Genomic DNA, 19,207 nt, shown 5'->3' with positions numbered 1-19,207 from the left:
TGGGTTGGAAATGGTGGCAGCCTTTTTCCTCTGTCCCATTCCCCCATGGGCCTTTCCCCATATGCATACACTTGAGCCCCCACGCCCAAGCCAGAGCATCATTCCTGCTTCCCTACCTGTGGTCCCTAGTTGATCTCCCCAGCTCCCTCCTTGGAAAGTTGCACATCACCTCCACCTCCTAGTGTGCCAGCCCATGCAAGGTGGTCTTGATAACGTGAAACCTCATACGGCTTTTAAAGCATGCTAAACTGTCCAACTTAAAGTCTAGAAGGGATACGAGCTTTAAAATGACCAGTTTAGCATGCGTTAAAGTCAGTGCAGCCTGGACTTTTAAATTGTCAGTTAGCACGTGTTAGCTAACACATGCTAACATCACACCTTAAAATCCTTATCTAGGCAAGGCCAACAACAGGTGAGGGGAAGAATTACTGCATCTGGGGGGTGGGGGAGGAGTCACAGATAGGCAGAGGTGGATGTTTTGGGTACTCTGAGGTGGGGGGTGCCTGATGAGGTGTCACATATTTTACTTCTCCTAGGCAAACCCTGGGTTAGACCCAGATTAGAAACCGGCTCTTTTCATATAGGACAGGAGTTCTCAAACTGGGGGTCGGGACCCCTCAGGGGGTCGTGAGGTCATTACGTGGGGGGTCGCAAGCTGTCAACCTCCACCCCAAACCCCTCTTACCTCCAGCATTTATAATGGTGTTAAATATATAAAAAAGTGTTTTTAATTTATAGGTAGGGTCGCACTCAGAGGCTTGTGATGTGAAAGGGGTCGCCAGTGAAAAAGTTTGAGACCCACTGATATAGGTGCTACTTATTTTAAATGTCTGGACTGCAGTAGCAGTTCAAACTCTAATTTCGTTGTCTCTGTTACCCATTCTTGCTTTACTAGATGGGGAATAACATTCACATTTCACTGGTACCATCTTCTACCATTCCAAGCGCTTTCATAATCCCCAACATGTGTGGAAAACTTGGAAAGGATGAGCCCCATTTAAGAAATTAAATCAGTGCACCAGTTCCACACAATGTTATTAAATATCCTACATATTTTTGAAGCATATGTTGTGTATATGCAGTGTATCTGAGCGGTTACATCCAGAACTGTTTGACCCCATAAGTGACTTTATTTTTGTTAAGGATGGTGCAATTTGATATGACTAACATACATTGCTACTTTATGCCTTTGCCCCCTGCTCCATGAGACTGTTCAAGTATGCAAAGACTATTAAAGAAATCCTATGGGAATTTCTTCCTCTGTTGCAAATACAGCATTCTTGAAGAATGAAGTAATCCACATTTTTTCTTCCATGGTTACATCCTGTCTCTGAGGAGCTTTGTGGTTTGTGCTGACAACAAAATGCTGGCAGAAATACCCACCGAAAAAGCTGTCATTTAAATGTTGTCTATCAAACATGTTTATGGGCTCTTTAATGGAGCAACCAGTTCTAATAAATTTACAAAGCTAGAGACTGACCTGTCATTCAATGTATGCCATTTATAAATGGAAGTGCTGGAATAGGGGATGCTTGGCTTTTCTAGCTGCTTATTCATTATTAGTAGTAATAGAACTATTGTGGCAGTGCCTTGAGGCTCCAATCGAGGACCAGAATAATGCTTGGCACTATTTAAAGTCTGATAGAGTTCTTGTCATATACATGTTCACATCTGTATACATATTCATATATATGAGTATGTCCATGTATATAGTAATATATGTACAAAAAATAAATATATGGAGATATACCTATCTCATAGAACTGGAAGGGGCCCTGAAAGGTCATCAAGTCCAGCCACCTGCCTTCACTAGCAGGACCAAGTACTGATTTTGCCCCAGATCCCTAAGTGTCCCCCGCAAGGACTGAACTCACAACCCTGGGTTCAGCAGGCCAATGCTCAAACCACTGAGCTATCCCTCCCCCAATGTATACACACATCCTCCCTAGTGATTTTGGATGCTTCAGTTTGTGGGTGCCCAAGTTGAGAAGCTGAGACCCTTTAAAGGGGATGATTTTCAGAAAGTGTTGAGTGCCCACTCTTTGAAAATCAGGCCTCATTAATGTGTATTAAGTTGGGCACTACTCACTCTTGAAAATCTTGAAGAGGCATGCATGCGCATTGAAGAATGCCAGTGAGAGATGAACAAAATTTGTAATAGTTTTCATCACTCTGGTGCATTCACCCTTCACCTTATAACTGTGTAAACTTAAAAGTCCATTTGCAAGTAAAATTGGGAAAGAATAACAGACACATTGCATTAGTCATAGTTCAAGTTTGCAGTTTAGGAAAATGTTTTTCTAATGGTTAGCTATCACTCTTCTGTCAGAATAGTCCAGCAATAAACCTCATAAGATTTTGGATCTTGTTGGAGAAAATGTTGCTTTGTTCTTGGTGTCTGTCTCATTTTGAAAGAAATGGCCATTGTGCTAAATCAGATAAGTAGAGCTGGTTGGACAATCATTTCTTTTTCCCTTAAAATTTTTTGATGCAAATAAGTTTTAGCTGTTGAAAATTTTCCTCAATTTTTTTCAGGTTTTAATTAGAAAAACAACACCCCTCCCCCCACAAAAAATCAGTTTAAAACTGAAAACCCAGAGCTGGAAATTTTGTGAAAATTTCCATTTCACCAAAAAAAAAAAAAAAAAAAAAATTAACAATTTTTTTTCCAACCGCACCTAATACTGCTGGGTAGCAGGAATGTGTGCAGTTCTAAATTGAAGGTTTCATAATTCTTCCATTTGTCTGTCACTGTAGACGATCACATATAGCTGCTGAAATAAAAAATAGAGAGAACATGCATCACTATCCCTCTAAAATTTTCATCTTGTAGAAAATTTTACAGGAACACGGTGTTATGCCATGCAATTCACCTTGCAGGGTAAGAAACCCTGGGGCAAGAAACCGTGTCTAGCCATGAAGGAATTTGAAATGGCCAGGATTGTTTTATATTCAAGAACAATTTGTCTCTGTAGAAATAAGACCATTCTATGAATTTATGATTATAATAATTCACTTAGAATAAAATGTTCAAAGAGCCCTTTGATAGTGTGCATGGGATATGTCAGCTTGTGCTTTTTCTCTGTCTTCAGAATGATGCCTATTTTTCAAAGTTCTTTGAGTTGAAAATTAAACTTGTCCAAAGTGCACGTAAGGTCTGTGCAGATACAAATTTTAGATGTATTTTTTGGCACAGGGGCCTTAATAATGATTTTGAATGTGGCAAGGCTCTGGCAGTCAGGAGAGCAGCCAGGGTATCACTTGACTGTTCTTGGACTCAACCAGCAGTTACCTGTTCCCTGCAGCCCCTTTCTCGTTACAAAACAGTCCCTGTATTCTAGAGAGAAACAGAAGAAAGATGATAAACCCATTAGTTCACTTTATAAAATTGGTCCCCAATGTCCAGCCTCTTCATACCTCCCCTTCCCAACAAGTACTGCAGACTCTGGCTCATGGAAACTATGAAAAACATCAATACATATCCTATAAGTAGGGCCCTACCAAATTCACGGCCATGAAAACTGCATCATGGACCATGAAATCTGGTCTCCCCCCCCCCCCCATGAAATCTGGTCTTTTGTGTGCTTTTACCTTATACTATACAGATTTAATGGGGGAGACCAGTGTTTCTCAAATTGGGGGCCCTGGCCCAAAAGGAAGTTGCAGGGGGGTCGCAAAGTTATTTTAGGGGGGTCATGGTATTGCCACCCATACTTCTGTGCTGCATTCAGAGCTGGGCATCCGGAGAGCGGCGGCAGTTTGCCAGGCACCCAGCTCTGAAGGCAGCGCCCCACCAGCAGCAGCACAAAAGTAAAGGTGGCAATACCATATCATGCCACCCTTATTTCTGCACTGCTGCCTTCAGAGCTGGGTGGCTGGAGAGTGGCAGCTGCTGACTGAGGGCCCATCTCTGCACGCAGCAGCGTAGAAGTAAGGGTGGCAATACCATACCGTGCCATCCTTACTTCTGCGCTACTGCTGACAGTGGCTCTGCCTTCAGAGCTGGGCTCCCGGCCAGCAGCCACCGCTCTCCAGCTGCCCAGCTCTGAAGGCAGAGCCACCACCAGCAGCAGTGCAGAAGTAAGGCTAGCAGTACCGCAACCCCCCCACAATAAACTTGTGACCCCTCCACAATTCCTCTTTGGGTCAGGACCCCCACAATTACAACACCGTGACATTGAAGATTTAAATAGCTGAAATCATGAAATTTACTATTTTTAAAATCCTGTGACTGTGAAATTGACCAAAATGGACCGTGAATTTGGTAGGGCCCTACCTATAAGTTACAGGTACTTGCCTTTCTCAGCACTGCCACCCAAATGTATTGAAGGTCATTATGATTTACAGTGGTCCTCCAGACCCTTTAGGGAGGATGGGGGGAAGCGGGAGTTAGGCAACAGAGGGAGAAGCTCCCCTGTGTTGTATGGCATTGTATGAGGGCATAGAGTGGTTTGCAGGACTCATGCCAAACTGCAATCAGGACAGAGCAATCATTGGAAGAAACCATTTGGAGTAGCTTAGTATAAGGTACCTGTTGGCAGGTTTTTGCTACTGGTTCTGTGGCTCTGCACAACCTCGTGATAAACCAGTTCTCAAAAACATGCTACTCAGCCTGCACTGCCACACCCCCTCCCAGCTGCATGTAACACACGCTAAAGAATGAATATGATTGAATACATGGCAATTGCTGTGCACTCCATGCTCGCAAAGTATGCCAGACAAATGTATCGCACAATTAGGAAAAGGATGGGGATTTTACACCTTATTATGAAGCATCTAGTATTGGCCTCTGTCTGATACAGGCTTTCAAATGAGAGGATCCATTGGCCTGTTCCAGTATAGCAATTTCTGGGTTTAAAGTAGACATCCACTTTTCCTGATATTTTAGAGAAGGAAGGATTGGACTTTTATATTGCTTTGGATATCAAACCATGTCAAGTTACATTGTTATGTGACTTGTATGTGCAAACACTTGATCACACTTTATAAGATATAAATGAATGTGTACTTCGTACCCCTGTTATCTCTGGGCGCAATCAAGCCCCAATCATGCCAGATCTTTCCTTTTTCTCTTTTTGATTACTTCTCCTCTGGCAGATTTTCCCAAGTGCACACTATGTTTTATCTGTGTGAAATTTAAAAAGCGGAGATAGAACAAGCAGGATGGGATCACTGGCTTTCATTTGATACTGTACAAGACACTATTTATGGATAAGAACCCTGAAAGTGGTGTGTTAGGTGTGGTGAGTTTGTCAGGCCTGATAGGAATTGCTGTTATAGAACAGTGAACCCTGTGCAAGTTGGCTCTTGAAGTGTTCTAAGGTTCATAGACACATATTACGCAATTTTGTAAGTGCTGTAAATTGACTCTTCACATGTCTTGATGATCTTCATTGTGCTTTCAGGTTGCTCAGGAGAAAGGAAACTGCTCTTTTCAGAAAAACCCTAACCCATGTGTCATCCCTCAAGAAAATGACAATATTTTTCATACGATCTTTGCTTTTTTTACCAAGTCTGGCAGAAAAGTACTGGTAAGAAATTCCATATATGACTGAAATTTAAAAGGGTCATATATTATAAATGTGTTTGTAAGAGGAATGTGAAGAAGTCAACTAATTTTTTCTTTTCAGAGTAACTTTCATGTAATCTAAAATAAGAATTATATTTTATTTGTGTTGCGGTAGTCCTCAGAGATCTCACTCCCTCACTGAAAGCTTTGATTCTACCAAAGTACAGATAATAAAAAATAACACAAGTATTAAAAGTTGCATAATATCTCCTGATACTAAAAGAAAAAAGACTGATTCAGTTTGAAGAAATGCAGTGGGTGAAAAATTATATAAAATCAACGTAACCAGCTAATGAGCTGATGCAAAGCCCATTGATGTCATTGGGAGTCTTTCCATTGTTTTCTTTGCACTTTGCATCAGTGCTAAGTGCAGAACTTCAACGCGTATTTGCAGCTAGACTTGGAGCAATGTAATGTATATACAATAGAAATACATAGATTCTTGTTGAAAATGTTTTTCTGCAATACATTTTTCTCTACTCCTTTTATCTCAGTGGAGGTATTCTGACCAGGAGTAATAGATAGCAGGGTTTACTTGCCATGGCTGAAATTTATCCCTGTGTAGAGAGGCCCAGTACAATGCATATTCTGTGTTCAATTTCAGCTTAAGTGCACTGACCTCAGTTCAGGGATGAATTTCCTCTGACACGTTTTTATGAAGTTCTGGAATGATTATGATTCTGCAGATTCTGAAAACAGACACTGTTTTGTATAAGGGAGGTGTACAATCAGTTTTATTGATTCATGAAATGACTGTATTCATTCAATCAGTAGGAATGTTTAGTATTGCTAGTTAGTTGTAAAATGAATGATTTCCTCCCTTCCTAATACATCTTACAGCCTTTTACTTATTTCCCTTAGGACTGTGAAAAACCAGGCAGATCCTGCTTAATTGTACGCTGTAACTTAAGCTCACTAGCAAAAGCAGAATCCCGCAATATAGATGTTTACATGCTGCTTAATACAGAGATATTAAAGAAGGTAAGTGCTTCTGCCTCTTTCTAGCTCATATGCTAAATCTAATTTAAATATACGTATATATTGAAATATACATGAAGCATTGAATATTGCCTCCGTCTGTGTCTAGTACAACTAGTCTAAATTTTTTCACTGAAAAGTTTTAAGTTCATCAATAAAAATTTCCATTTGAAATTTTCATTGTGGTCAAAATTTTCTAATTGTTTTTGTAGAAACCATAAATTGGACATTATTTGTGTTTTTAAAAATTTCAGATTTTGGTAAAAATGTTCAGTTTTTGGTTTTTCAAAAACCAATACTTTTTACTGAAGCCCACAATTATTTACTGAAGTGAGTTTTGAAAACTTAAATTGTTTCAGGTTTTGGTTTTTCATTGAAAAAATAAATAAAAATGGCAAGAATTTTAGAAAAAAGTAGTTTTTATTCTAAATATCCTATGAAAAACAGCTGGCACTTTTCAACCACTCTAATTGCTGTATATCTCACTATAAGATGGCTTTACTGGACACGTCATCCTATACTGTGAATGAATAAGAATTTCATAGAGAAGCATATGAGAAGCCTTTTAGTCTGAGCTGGGATTCAAATGACAGTGGAGACGTTTTTATACTTGAAAAAGCTCTTTCCCTCATTTCAGAAGAATGGGGTCTATGTATGTGTGTGCATATGCGCAGGTGGAGTCAGGGGGGAATGCGCAGGATTCATGGATAGTTCCTGGAAACTCTTATCTAAGGCCTTTATACTTTTTTTTTAAATCTGGATCACTGTAAATTTTCAATTATTATTGCCAAAATGCTGATATTTAGAAATTAACTCATTTTGGGAACTCTGGCACACTTGGAAACACATTACTTAATGTAAAAGTTCAGTTGCAATGGCAGTGGCTGGAAAGTTCCAGAAGAAGGTAACTGAAAGATGTCAATCCTGGAGGGTGCTCTGAGGCCTCAACTCCCACTAAATTCAATGGGAGCTGAGGATGCTCACCCCTTCATGGGAAGCGCTCATCATATTGCAGGATCTGACCTTAAATCAAATCACCTGTGTGTTATAAACAATTATAAAATAAGACTTTAAGCTTTGTGAACAGTAGATCTGGAGGTGTAATCCTAGATTTTGCTGACTTTTCTTAAGTACATTAAAAAAAGAAAAAGAAATAATTACATTTAGAAATTAATACATTTAGAAATAAAATCAAACAAAAACAGCCATATGTGCAGTGTTAAAGTTATGAGGTTTTTAAAACATTCAGATAACGAGCAGAGTAAGTGTGCATAAACTGTGATCCGTGTATTTATCTTTATCTGTTTGTAATTGAGATACAAGGGTAGAAGCCTGATAATTTTTTTTTAATCTGTTACTTCAAATATTTGTTATACAAAGAGAAAACATCATAGCCATCATAAGAAGGCTCAAGATAAGAATAAACATGACATTCATGGTGAGAAACATGATAGCAGGCTAAGCAATGTTCTGTTGTGTCAATGAATGAAATAACAGGATTTGTAAATTTTAAGAAGATTTACTGCATTTCCACTTATTTTGTAGATGAGCTTTTTTTTTTTGGATATTCTTTTAGCTTACAATTTAGGTACAGCAAGGTTTGTCAGATCATGATATTGTAAAATAATCAGACTAGGAGGATAATAAAATAAATCTGTTAGATAAATCTGTTGGTGACAGCTACTAGATTAAAAACAAAAATGGAGAGGTCTTTTCCTAAAGATTAGGTAGACACCAGTTGATGTCTTCATGGTCTTTCCAGCTGAAATCACCTTGCATGCTGCTGTTTGTCCATGTTTGAAGAAAGAGCACATAGATGGAGCCAAATGTTTAAGTTGTGCTCACATACAATACACCCACATGTGCAAGCAGGTAACTGAGTACACTAAACATGCATTTGTGTATACTGTCAAATTCAGCTGTGTTCAGAAGGTCTGCACCAGGCCCACGGGATTTCCGGTGCAGATCCTCTGCACACGTATCTGTCACAGTTCAGGGCAACTGCACCTGTATTTCCTCCTCTATGATCCCCAAGTGCACCCATTCTCAGGCTTCCAACTCCCCAGCTGTCGCCTCTCTTGAATGGAGACATGGGTCTCCCTTCTGATAGGGGTTTTTTCCCATTCTGCATAGTTCCCTGCCTGTACTGTGAATTCCCCCAGAATGCAGACTGTCTCAGCAGGCTGCTTTGCCTTTCTTCTTTAGAGGCTATAGAGAGCCTGATTGCCACAGTTAAGTTACCACACAGCTAAGCACATTTATTCTTAAGGTAAAAGCATTACAGAGAAAAAATATGAAAAACAATAAAAAAATCTACATGCATACTAATAAGCTTACCTAAGGTCACCCCAACAAAGGCTGCCAGGTGACCAGTCCTTCAGACCCCACTGAAGGTTTTTTCCCTGTGGTCACAAGTTCATAATAGCTATGGCTCAGAACAAGCACACCCATGAATCTGTGAGTCACTGTTTTATCTAGTTTGGGTCTGTGCTTTTGCAGAGACGATGAACAGGTAATCAGCCAGACAACTGGTTTCTCCTTAAGGCCTAGTTTCTAAAGGATAGGTCTGGAGCTGGGTAATTTTCATTGCCCTCCTCCCAGCTATTTTCTAGGAAACCCGTTTTAAGTTTGTTTGTCCCAAAAATTTATTCTTGACTGGTCTGTTGTTCAGTATAGTCCTTTGAAGCTCCCAATGCGTCCCAAGGTTTACATTATCCATGTCTGCTAGAGTAGTTACATACAATCCCACAATAACACATACACATTAATTCAAGAAAAATTGTCCAAGAAAGTGCAGGAAATTGTCGTATCTGTCATGGTGTCACCCACATAGAATAGTGAACTTCACATTTAAATGGATACTCGTGTCCCCAACCACCAGTTTATTCTTGCAATGTTGATGCTAGTGTGGTAAAGAGTTCATTAAACTCATTTGAGCTGTAATTATGAGAATACACCACTCTATTTATTCACTAAGGGCCAGATTTTTCCCTTACCTTATGTGGGTGCAAACTGAGAAGGGAGGGAGTTAAGAGTAGCCCTTCACACTTGGACAGCCCTGATGCTTGGGAGGAAGGCGGAGGCTACATCCTTGGGATCAACTTGCCAGAAAGGGGGCGGGGTTTAGGTGGAGCAGTGGTTCCTCACCCCCCCAGCAGAGAGGGCTGCCTATATTGGGGGTGGGTGCCTGATGCCCCTCAGTTTTCCACCTGGGCAAGATGGCTGTGCATTATCCTCAGAACACGGTGATGCCGCAATCTAGTCCTAAATCAAAAGCAACCTTACATAAACATCTACTGTATAAGAGTAAACAATGTGTTTAAAAAGGCAACTGGTTGGAAAATTTGTGTTTAAACGTTCTGTATAAAATACAAGGCAAAGTCACTGTCACTAATGGAAATATAAATCAAATATTTAAGCTTTATGCAGTGTGCTGTGTCTGGAATTATTTTAAATAATTAAACAATTTTATCATATACCATATATAAGTCTATCCCAGCTTCCAAATATCCGTTTCTAACTACTTGGGAACCATTGTGGTTAAGATTGAGCTTGTCTATGTTGGTTGGCAGTGTGCTGTGTTTTTCTGTTGTGAGGTTGGGGTAGCCTTAAAAACAGCCCAAATCCAAATTAAAAAAAGAAAAGTCCAAAGTTTTGTGGGATGGGTTTAATTTCAGTCTGAGATAATGCACTGTACTTTGTCCATCCATGTCCCCAGTTCAAGGTGCATGTGATTTCAGGCAGTATTAATCAGTGTAGCACTCAATTGCCAATCTAGCTGCCCTGGAGCATAAGAATAGAATATAATGTTATTAAATTGAAAAAGGTTGTTTAACTACTTTTGTTTTTAATTCTCAGGACAGTTCATCGGTCATCCAGTTTGTGACAAGGGCGAAGGTGAGGGTGGACACAACACTCAGGATTGTGGAAGTGTCTAATGGGAAGATTAAAGATGCAAGAGTAAGTGACTGAGTCTGAAAAGAAAGGTTCCCATGTCCCATTAGTATGGAATCCATTAGGGGAGTTAGGCAAGTGGAATTTGGGGGTTTGGCCAACAAAAATGAGCGAGTCTGACTTCCTTTGAATTCACTAGCAGCAGTACTTCATAGTGTTTCTGTGGTTTGACTTGCTGTGATACCTTTGCCAGCATTAAGTTAGGCTTCTCACTGTGAGGTTGATGTCAGCTTTAAACTGATTCAGATTTTCCTTGAAACTCCAATGGGGTTTTTCCTCAGCAAAATCTTATCAGATATGACATTTTGAAATATGTAAATGTTTTAATAATAATTTGGGGTCAAAGACAATAACCAAAAAGGAATAAAATTAATAGACAAGACCACCACCTTTTCTTTAGCTCCATCTTTTATGTCTAGTTATTTCAATGTGCATACAATACAAGGACTGTAAATTCACTCGTTTTATATCAGCCCTTGATGGTGAGAGAGGACTACTGCTCCCTTTTTGTTTAGCCCCAGCAACCTGAAAGTTTGCATCTTCAGAGAAGCCCTCCTTAACAGGAAGAAATTTTAATTGTACAGTATTTGAAAATAGATGGTAGGATTTTCAAAGTACTTAAGTGACGTAGGAGTATACTTTCAATTGAAAGTTGCAGGCACTTGTGTTCCTAAAACACTTACGTGCTTTTGAAAATCCCATCCAGAGTATTTAATTATCACTGATGCTACTGAGCCTAATTCTAATGGTTCCATCTTGCTTAAAAACTATCCATGTTCATGATACAAGCAGTCTGGGAGCCCTGTGTTTAAAGATTGTTTACAGCTTTTTCTAATTTGCTTAATATTGGGTTAATGACCATAAAAAAGCCTTTAGGCTGAGATTTTCAAATCCTCCTAGTGGATTTAGACACTTAATTCCCATTATTTTTAATGGGAGTTGTGCATCTAAGTCCCCAAAGGCAGCTTTGTAAACCTCAGCCTTAATGTTTAATATACCATGTACATAAAGTAGCTAGGCCCAAATGTATAGCCAGGCTTCAGACCAGGTTTTTGCAGGTGCATACCTATTACGCAGAATATGCTAATACTGTTCTGATTAAGCAGCAGTTGTTCTTCATTATCATTAGGCTAAATCAGTCTCCAGGGCACCCTCCTATATAGCAGTCATCCTAATTCAATATGTCCCAATTAGAAAGAGTAATATTATTTTTACATTTATATAACACCTCTCATCTGCAGACCCCTTACCAATTATATACATAATATATACTGAGCGTGGTGGAGGGCTGCAATATGGTCATTAGCAGAAAGATGTGGATTTAATGCTGTACAACAGTTATTCTTTTAGACCTGGATTCAACAAGGCAAGTAGTCCCATTGACATATTCAGGCCTTACAGACCAGGATTTTGGACCTTTCATTGCACCTGAATTCTTCTAAAACAAAATTCCACTCATCATGCAGAATCTGACCTATTGCAAGCATGTATCTTACACATACCATGTATTTTTCTTACATCTATACCAGTCAGCATGAAAGTGATTTCTTTTGTCCTTGAAGCATAATTGGGTTTTCTGAAAATTGTACACAATTATTATTTATTATTACTTGTATTGGTGTAGCACCAAGGAACCCAGTTGTGGACCCTGCCCCCACTGCGCTAGGTGCTGTACAAACACAGAAGAAGACCGTTCCTGCCCCCAAATGAACTAAACTTAGGAAATATTTCAGAGAACAGAAATAGACGTTTGGTTAGAAATGGGAAAGAAAAGGAAATATTCTGTTTCTGTAGAGTATCTCAGTACTTATTGCATGGGTTAAATCATGAGGTAATTACTCAATTTTTACCTATCAGTCCTTATCCAAACAAAACTCCTCGTGGCTCAATGGGAATTTTGTCTGAATAAGGACTTCAAGATTTAGCTGTATAAAAATAGGGCTCATACCGTTGGTTAGTCAGTCACGTTTCCCCAAACCTCTTTGCCAATGCACCGCCATAACTGGCCTGCAGCACTGCCTATTGGCCTACCTCTAGGTCTCTCTTTAATTCAGTTGGGTGGCACTGAGTGATTCTTGCACTTCTGTGGCTGCATTTAATTGATTAGTGGTGCTGTACTTGAGACGAAATCCTAGCCCCATTGAAACTTATGGGACCAGGATTTCACCCCTATATGTTACAATCTGTAAAGGTTTTGGTGATCCTTCCCAATGACTGGCACTTTGTGAACTGTAGGGGGTTGTTATTATTTAGTGCTCAAAATTTAGACATGATTTAATCACAATGTGAGGTCTGCTGTATTTCATTCTTATCAAATGCTTGGAAAAAATACTGTCCTTTTCCTGTCCCTGGAAGGCCTTGGGTTGCAGTGATTATAGAGTTCATCGTACATGCTCTGAAAAGACGTGAATCTTTAAACAAAAGGTTGCTGCTGGTTTCTGAGAAGATGAAACGGAAGGGGAGCATGCTTGGCATATTTTAGTAGTGTAAATCAATTTGTGATTTCAGTATTTTCTAATGTGAATGCTATTTTCTGTCTTCCTTATGCTATTTCCATATGTCTGTTGGTTTCTCCACTGTAGTATGTTTTGGATAGGGTCGTGTTGAGAGAAAAATTTAAGACATGTGGTTTGGCTCAAGGTATTCATATTTTTTCTTCCCTTCTCCTTCTTCTGGTGGAATGCAGCTGAGAACAATACTTCTTGCAAACCACAGTTATTTAGTTGTAACCAGAAACGGGGTGGGGGGGATATAATTTCTTTGTCCATTCCTCTCACTCCCTTCTTTTAAAAAATCCCTTTCTCTCTCTCTCTTTCTGTTGTTGTTGTTGACCACTGAATGCTGTACCATATCCATTTGGCCACTGGCTCCATCTGAGCTGCTGTTCATTGACATGCTTTGGCCACGTCTACACTACCCGCCGGATTGGCGGGTAGTAATCGATCTATCGGGGATCGATTTATCGCATCTCGTCTAGACGCAATAAATCGATCCCCGAATCGACGCCCGTACTCCACCTCAGCAGGAGGAGTAAGCGGAGTCGACGGGGGAGTCGCGGCGGTCGACTTGCCGCCGTGAGGACGGCCAGGTAAGTCGAACTAAGATACTTTGACTTCAGCAAATAGCGTAGCTGAAGTTGCGTATCTTAGATCGATCCCCCTGTGACAGTCAGCAGTGACCCCCCCCTTAACAATCTAGCAGCCGTTATGGCTACCAACGGCCATTAGGGGTAGCAGGCGCCTCACGTACACAGCTAGCCTGAACTTTTGAACTGTCTTGTCTCCCCTGCCTTGAGGCAGAGGAGACTGGCTCCAAACCGGTTTTCACTGACCAGATAGCAGAAGTACGGGGTCTGGCAACCACCAATCAAGTGTTAACACGGCAAGGGTCTTTGTCTGAGTGTGTATAAAAAGATCTGTGAAATTTGTATAAGACAGAGTTTTTGAACCAAGGTGCAAAGCTCTCCTTTCTTCTGCAGAATAAAGCAACCTTTTCCTTATCCCTGTCTGGCTGTTATTGGCTCTCAGCTAGGCGGACCCGACATTTCGGTAACACCCCCCCTAGTGTAGACCAGCCCTTTGAGTCAGCTGACAGAGTTGGTATCTAGCAGTGAAAGCAGAATTTCCTCAGACACACTATCACGCTAATTTCCGTAAAGCCAATAAGACTTGTTAGCTAAGACTGATTTAGACAGCCCTGCTGACTTGCTGTCCTGATTTCATTGTTGTTTTTTTTTGCAGTTTAGCACCCAGTTTCACAGCTCAAACAATTTTAAACAGGAACACTATGAAACAGGAAGTGAGAGGGTTCCAAATTAGTGTACTAAATACTTAAGGGCTTGTCTACACTACAAAATTAGGTCGGATTTATAGAAGCCGGTTTTATAGAAACCGGTTTTATGCAGCCGACTGTGTGTGTCCCCACATAAAATGCTCTAAGTGCATGAAGTCGGCGGACCGCATCCACAGTACCGAGGCTAGCGTCGACTTCCGGCGCATTGCACTATGGGTGCCTATGGGTACCTATCCCACAGTTCCCGGAGTCTCCGGCGCCCATTGGAATTATGGGTTGAGATCGCAATGCCCGAATGATGCAAAGCAGTGCCGCGGGGGGTTCTGGGTACATTGCGTCACGCCCCTCCCCCGCCGTCACAGCAACGGCAGACAATAGATTCGCGCCTTTTTACCTGGGTTACCTGTGCAGACAACATACCACGCCAAGCATGGAGCCCGCTCAGCTCAGCTCACCGTCACCATATGTCTTCCGGGTGCCGGCAAACGTGGGACTGCATTGCTAAACAGCAGCAGCAGATTACTGCCTTTTGGCGGTAGACGGTGCAGCATGAGTAGTAGCCTTCATCGGCGCTCGGGATGCTGGTAGCTGTGGGGCTGGCAGCCGTAGGGCTGCATTGCACCAGCCCCTTGCCTTTTGGCAGTAGATGGTTTATTACGACTGGTAACCGTCCTGTCAGTATTGTCTGCTGAGCATCCAGAAGAGGCCGAGGGCGATCTGGGTGCTCAGCAGATCTGCAAGAAGAGCTTTCCTCAGGTCTGAAAGCAAGTAAATTTAGAGGTTGCCTGAAATGCTCATAGATTATTGTAGCCTGAGCGCCTTTACCGATCCTTCTGGCTACTGTACAGCAGCAACCCCTTGCCTTTAACCGTCCTCGTTGGACAATGATGGTTACCAGTCGTAGTATACTATTTGCTGCCAAGTATTGTCTGCTAAGCACCCAGAAAAGGCCGAGGGCGATCTGGGTGCTGGCAGACATGTGGCTGGCACACGTGGGGCTACATTGCTACACAGCAGCAACCCCTTGCCTTTAACCGTCCTCGTTGGACAATGATGGTTACCAGTCGTAGTATACTATTTGCTGCCAAGTATTGGCTGCCAAGCACCCAGAAAATGCCGAGGGCTATCAGTCATGCTGCACTGTCGTCTTAAGATGTAAAAAATAGATTTGTGTTTTATTCATTTCCTTCCCCCCTCCCTCCGTCAAATCAACGGCCCGCTAAACCCAGGCTTAGGAGTTCAATCTCTGGGGGGCATTCTGTGTGACAGTTGTTTGTATTTCTCCCTGATGCACAGCCACCTTTCTTGATTTTAATTCCCTGTACCTGTACGCCATGTCGTCACTCGCCCGCCCCTCCCTCCCTCCCTCCCTCCCTTCTTCCCCTGGTCTTTAGATACTAGTTTCGCGCCTTTTTTCAGACCAGACGCCATAGCTAGCACTGGGATCATGGAGCCCGCTCAGATCACCGCGGCAATTATGAGCACTATGAACACCACGCGCATTGTCCTGGAATATATGCAGAGCCTGGACATGCCAAAGCAAAACCAGGAGGACCAGCTGAGGAGGAGGAGGCGATTGCAGCGCGGCGACGATAGTGATGAGGAAATTGACATGGACCTCTCACAAGGCACAGGCCCCAGCAATGTGGAAATCATGGTGTTACTGGGGCAGGTTCATGCCATGGAACGCTGATTCTGGGCCCGGGAAACAAGCACAGACTGGTGGGACCGCATCGTGTTGCAGGTCTGGGACGATTCCCAGTGGCTGCGAAACTTTCGCATGCGTAAGGGCACTTTCATGGAACTTTGTGACTTGCTTTCCCCTGCCCTGAAGCGCCAGAATACCAAGATGAGAGCAGCCCTCACAGTTGAGAAGCGAGTGGCAATAGCCCTGTGGAAGCTTGCAACGCCAGACAGCTACCGGTCAGTCGGGAATCAATTTGGAGTGGGCAAATCTACTGTGGGGGCTGCTGTGATCCAAGTTGCCAGGGCAATGAGAGGCCTGGTGATATCAAGGGTAGTGACTCTGGGAAACGTGCAGGACATAGTGGATGGCTTTGCTGCAATGGGATTCCCAAACTGTGGTGGGGCGATAGACGGAACCCATATCCCTATCTTGGCACCGGCGCACCAAGCCACCGAGTACATAAACCGCAAGGGGTACTTTTCAATGCTGCTGCAAGCCCTGGTGGATCACAAGGGACGTTTCACCGACATCAACGTGGGCTGGCCGGGAAGGGTACATGATGCTCGCGTCTTCAGGCACTCTCTTCTGTTTCGAAAGCTGGAGGAAGGGACTTTCTTCCCGGACCAGAAAATAACCATTGGGGATGTTGAAATGCCTATCGTGATCCTTGGGGACCCAGCCTACCCCTTAATGCCATGGCTCATGAAGCCATACACAGGCAGCCTGGACAGGAGTCAGGACCTGTTCAACTACAGGCTGAGCAAGTGCCGAATGGTGGTGGAATGTGCATTTGGGCGTTTAAAAGCGCGCTGGCGCAGCTTACTGACTCGCTGTGACCTCAGCGAAAAGAATATCCCCATTGTTATTGCTACTTGCTGTGCGCTCCACAATATCTGTGAGAGTAAGGGGGAGACATTTATGGCGGGGTGGGAGGTAGAGGCAAATCGCCTGGCCGCTGATTACGCGCAGCCAGACACCAGGTCGGTTAGAGCAGCACAGCAGGGCGCGGTGCGCATCAGAGAGGCTTTGAAAACTAGTTTTGTGACTGGGCAGGATTTGGTGTGAAACTTCTGTTTGTTTCTCCTTGATGAAATCGCAGCCCCCCCCACGCACCCGGTTAACTCTACTACCCTGTAAACCAAGCACCCCAACCTCCCCTACCCTCCCCTCTTCAAGCACCACTTGCAGAGGCAATAAAGTCATTGTTACTTCACATTCATGCATTCTTTATTAATTGAGCACACAACTAGGGGGATAATTGCAAAGGTCGCCCGGGATGGGTGGGGGAGGAGGGAAGCAGCACACAACTAGGGGGATAATTGCAAAGGTAGCCCGGGATGGGTGGGGGAGGAGGGAAGGAAAAGGACACACTGCACTTTAAAACTTTAAAACTTTAAAACTTATTGCTGTGGAAATCATCTAGGGTGGAGTGATTGGGTGGCCGGAGGCCCCCCCACCGTGTTCTTGGGCGTCTGGGTGAGGAGGCAATGGGACTTGGGGAGGAGGGCTGGTGGTTACAGAGGGGCTGTAGCGGTGGTCTCTGCTCCTGCTGTTGGTTACAGAGGGGCTGTAGCGGCGGTCTCTGCTCCTGCTGTTGGTTACAGAGGGGCTGTAGCGACGGTCTCTGCTCCTGCTGCCTTTCCTGCAGCTCAACCATACGCAGGAGCATATCACTTTGATGCTCCAGCAGCCGGAGCATCGACTCTTGCTTTATGAGTACAAGTTGACGCCACTTCTGCTCTTCAGCCCGCGTTTCAGCACGCAACCTCTGCTCTTCAGCCCGCGACTTCTCCTCTTCAGCCCGCCACCTCTCCTCTCGCTCATATTGGGCTTTTTTAAAATCAGTCATTGACTGCCTCCACGCATTCTGCTGTGCTCTGTCAGCGTGGGAGGCAGTCTGTAGTTCAGTGAACATTTCGTCACGCGTCCTTCGCTTCCTTCTTCGAATATTCACTAGCCTCTGTGAAGGTGAAACATTTGCAGCTGGTGGAGGAGAAGGGAGAGTTGTTTAAAAAAGATACATTTTTGAGAACAATGGGTACACTCTTTCACGTTAGATTTTGCTGTTCACATCACACAGCACATGTGCTTTCGTTACAAGGTCGCATTTTTCCTCTTGGCCTGCCGGTTTGGTGTGAGAGATCACTCACGCAGTGCCAGGCCACAGATTTCAGCTTGCAGGCAGCCATGGTAAGACACAGTCTTTTGGCTTTTTTAACCTTGTTAACAAGTGGGGATGGTTTAAAACAGTACTGCTCTCATTAACCATACCAAGCACCCGTTGGGTTGGCCATTTAAAATGGGTTTGCAATGTAAAAGGAGGGGCTGCGGTTTCAGGTTTAACATGCAGCACAAACCCAACTAACTACCCTCCCCCCCACACCCAATTCTCTGGGATGGTCACTTCACCCCTCCCCCCCACCGCGTGGTTAACAGCGGGGAATATTTCTGTTCAGCAGAGCAGGAAGGGGCACCTCTGAATGTCCCCTTAATAAAATCGCCCCATTTCAACCAGGTGACCGTGAATGATATCACTCTCCTGAGGATAACAAAGAGCGATAAGGAATGGATGTTGTCTGCATGCCAGCAAACACCGGGACCATACGCTGCCATGCTTTGTTATGCAATGATTCCAGACTACGTGCTACTGGCCTGGCGTGGTAAAGTGTCCTACCATGGCGGACGGGATAAGGCAGCCCTCCCCAGAAACCTTTTGCAAAGGCTTTGGGAGTACATGAAGGAGAGCTTTCTGGAGATGTCCCTGGAGGATTTCCGCTCCATCCCCATACACGTTAACAGACTTTTCCAGTAGCTGTACTGGCCGCGATTGCCAGGGCAAATTAATCATTAATCATTAAACACGCTTGTTTTTAAACCATGTGTAATATTTACAAAGGTACACTCACCAGAGGTCCCCTGTGTGCCCACAGGGTCTTGGGTGAGTTCGGGGGTTACTGGTTCCAGGTCCAGGGTGACAAACATATCCTGGCTGTTGGGGAAACTGGTTTCTCTGCTTCCTTGCTGCTGTGAGCTATCTATGATGTTCTCTCCATCCTCATCTTCCTCGTCCGCCGAACCCGCTTCCCTGTCTCCAGAGAGGGACTGATAGCACACGCTTGGGCTACTGGTGGCTGCACCCCCTAGAATGGCATGCAGCTCCTCGTAGTAGCGGCATGTTTGCGGCTCAGCCCCGGACCTTCCGTTTGCGTCTCTGGCTTTGTGGTAGG

The 19,207-nt window shown here is 43.3% G+C and overlaps 1 protein-coding gene across 2 annotated transcripts in view; it reads left to right on the top strand.

Moving 5' to 3' along the window:
* Positions 1-19,207, top strand: part of ITGA9 (integrin subunit alpha 9) — a 305,024-nt gene that overhangs the window by 258,388 nt on the left and 27,429 nt on the right. For both annotated transcript variants that reach the window (XM_065399121.1, XM_065399120.1), the window contains 3 exons: positions 5,406-5,531; positions 6,431-6,550; positions 10,406-10,507. In XM_065399121.1, the coding sequence (XP_065255193.1) occupies positions 5,406-5,531; positions 6,431-6,550; positions 10,406-10,507 (348 nt within the window). The remainder of the gene's footprint in view (positions 1-5,405; positions 5,532-6,430; positions 6,551-10,405; positions 10,508-19,207) is intronic.

This window comes from Emys orbicularis, chromosome 2, assembly GCF_028017835.1.
Source record: "Emys orbicularis isolate rEmyOrb1 chromosome 2, rEmyOrb1.hap1, whole genome shotgun sequence".
NCBI lineage: Eukaryota > Metazoa > Chordata > Testudines > Emydidae > Emys > Emys orbicularis.
This window is presented reverse-complemented; position numbering and strand designations above follow the sequence as displayed.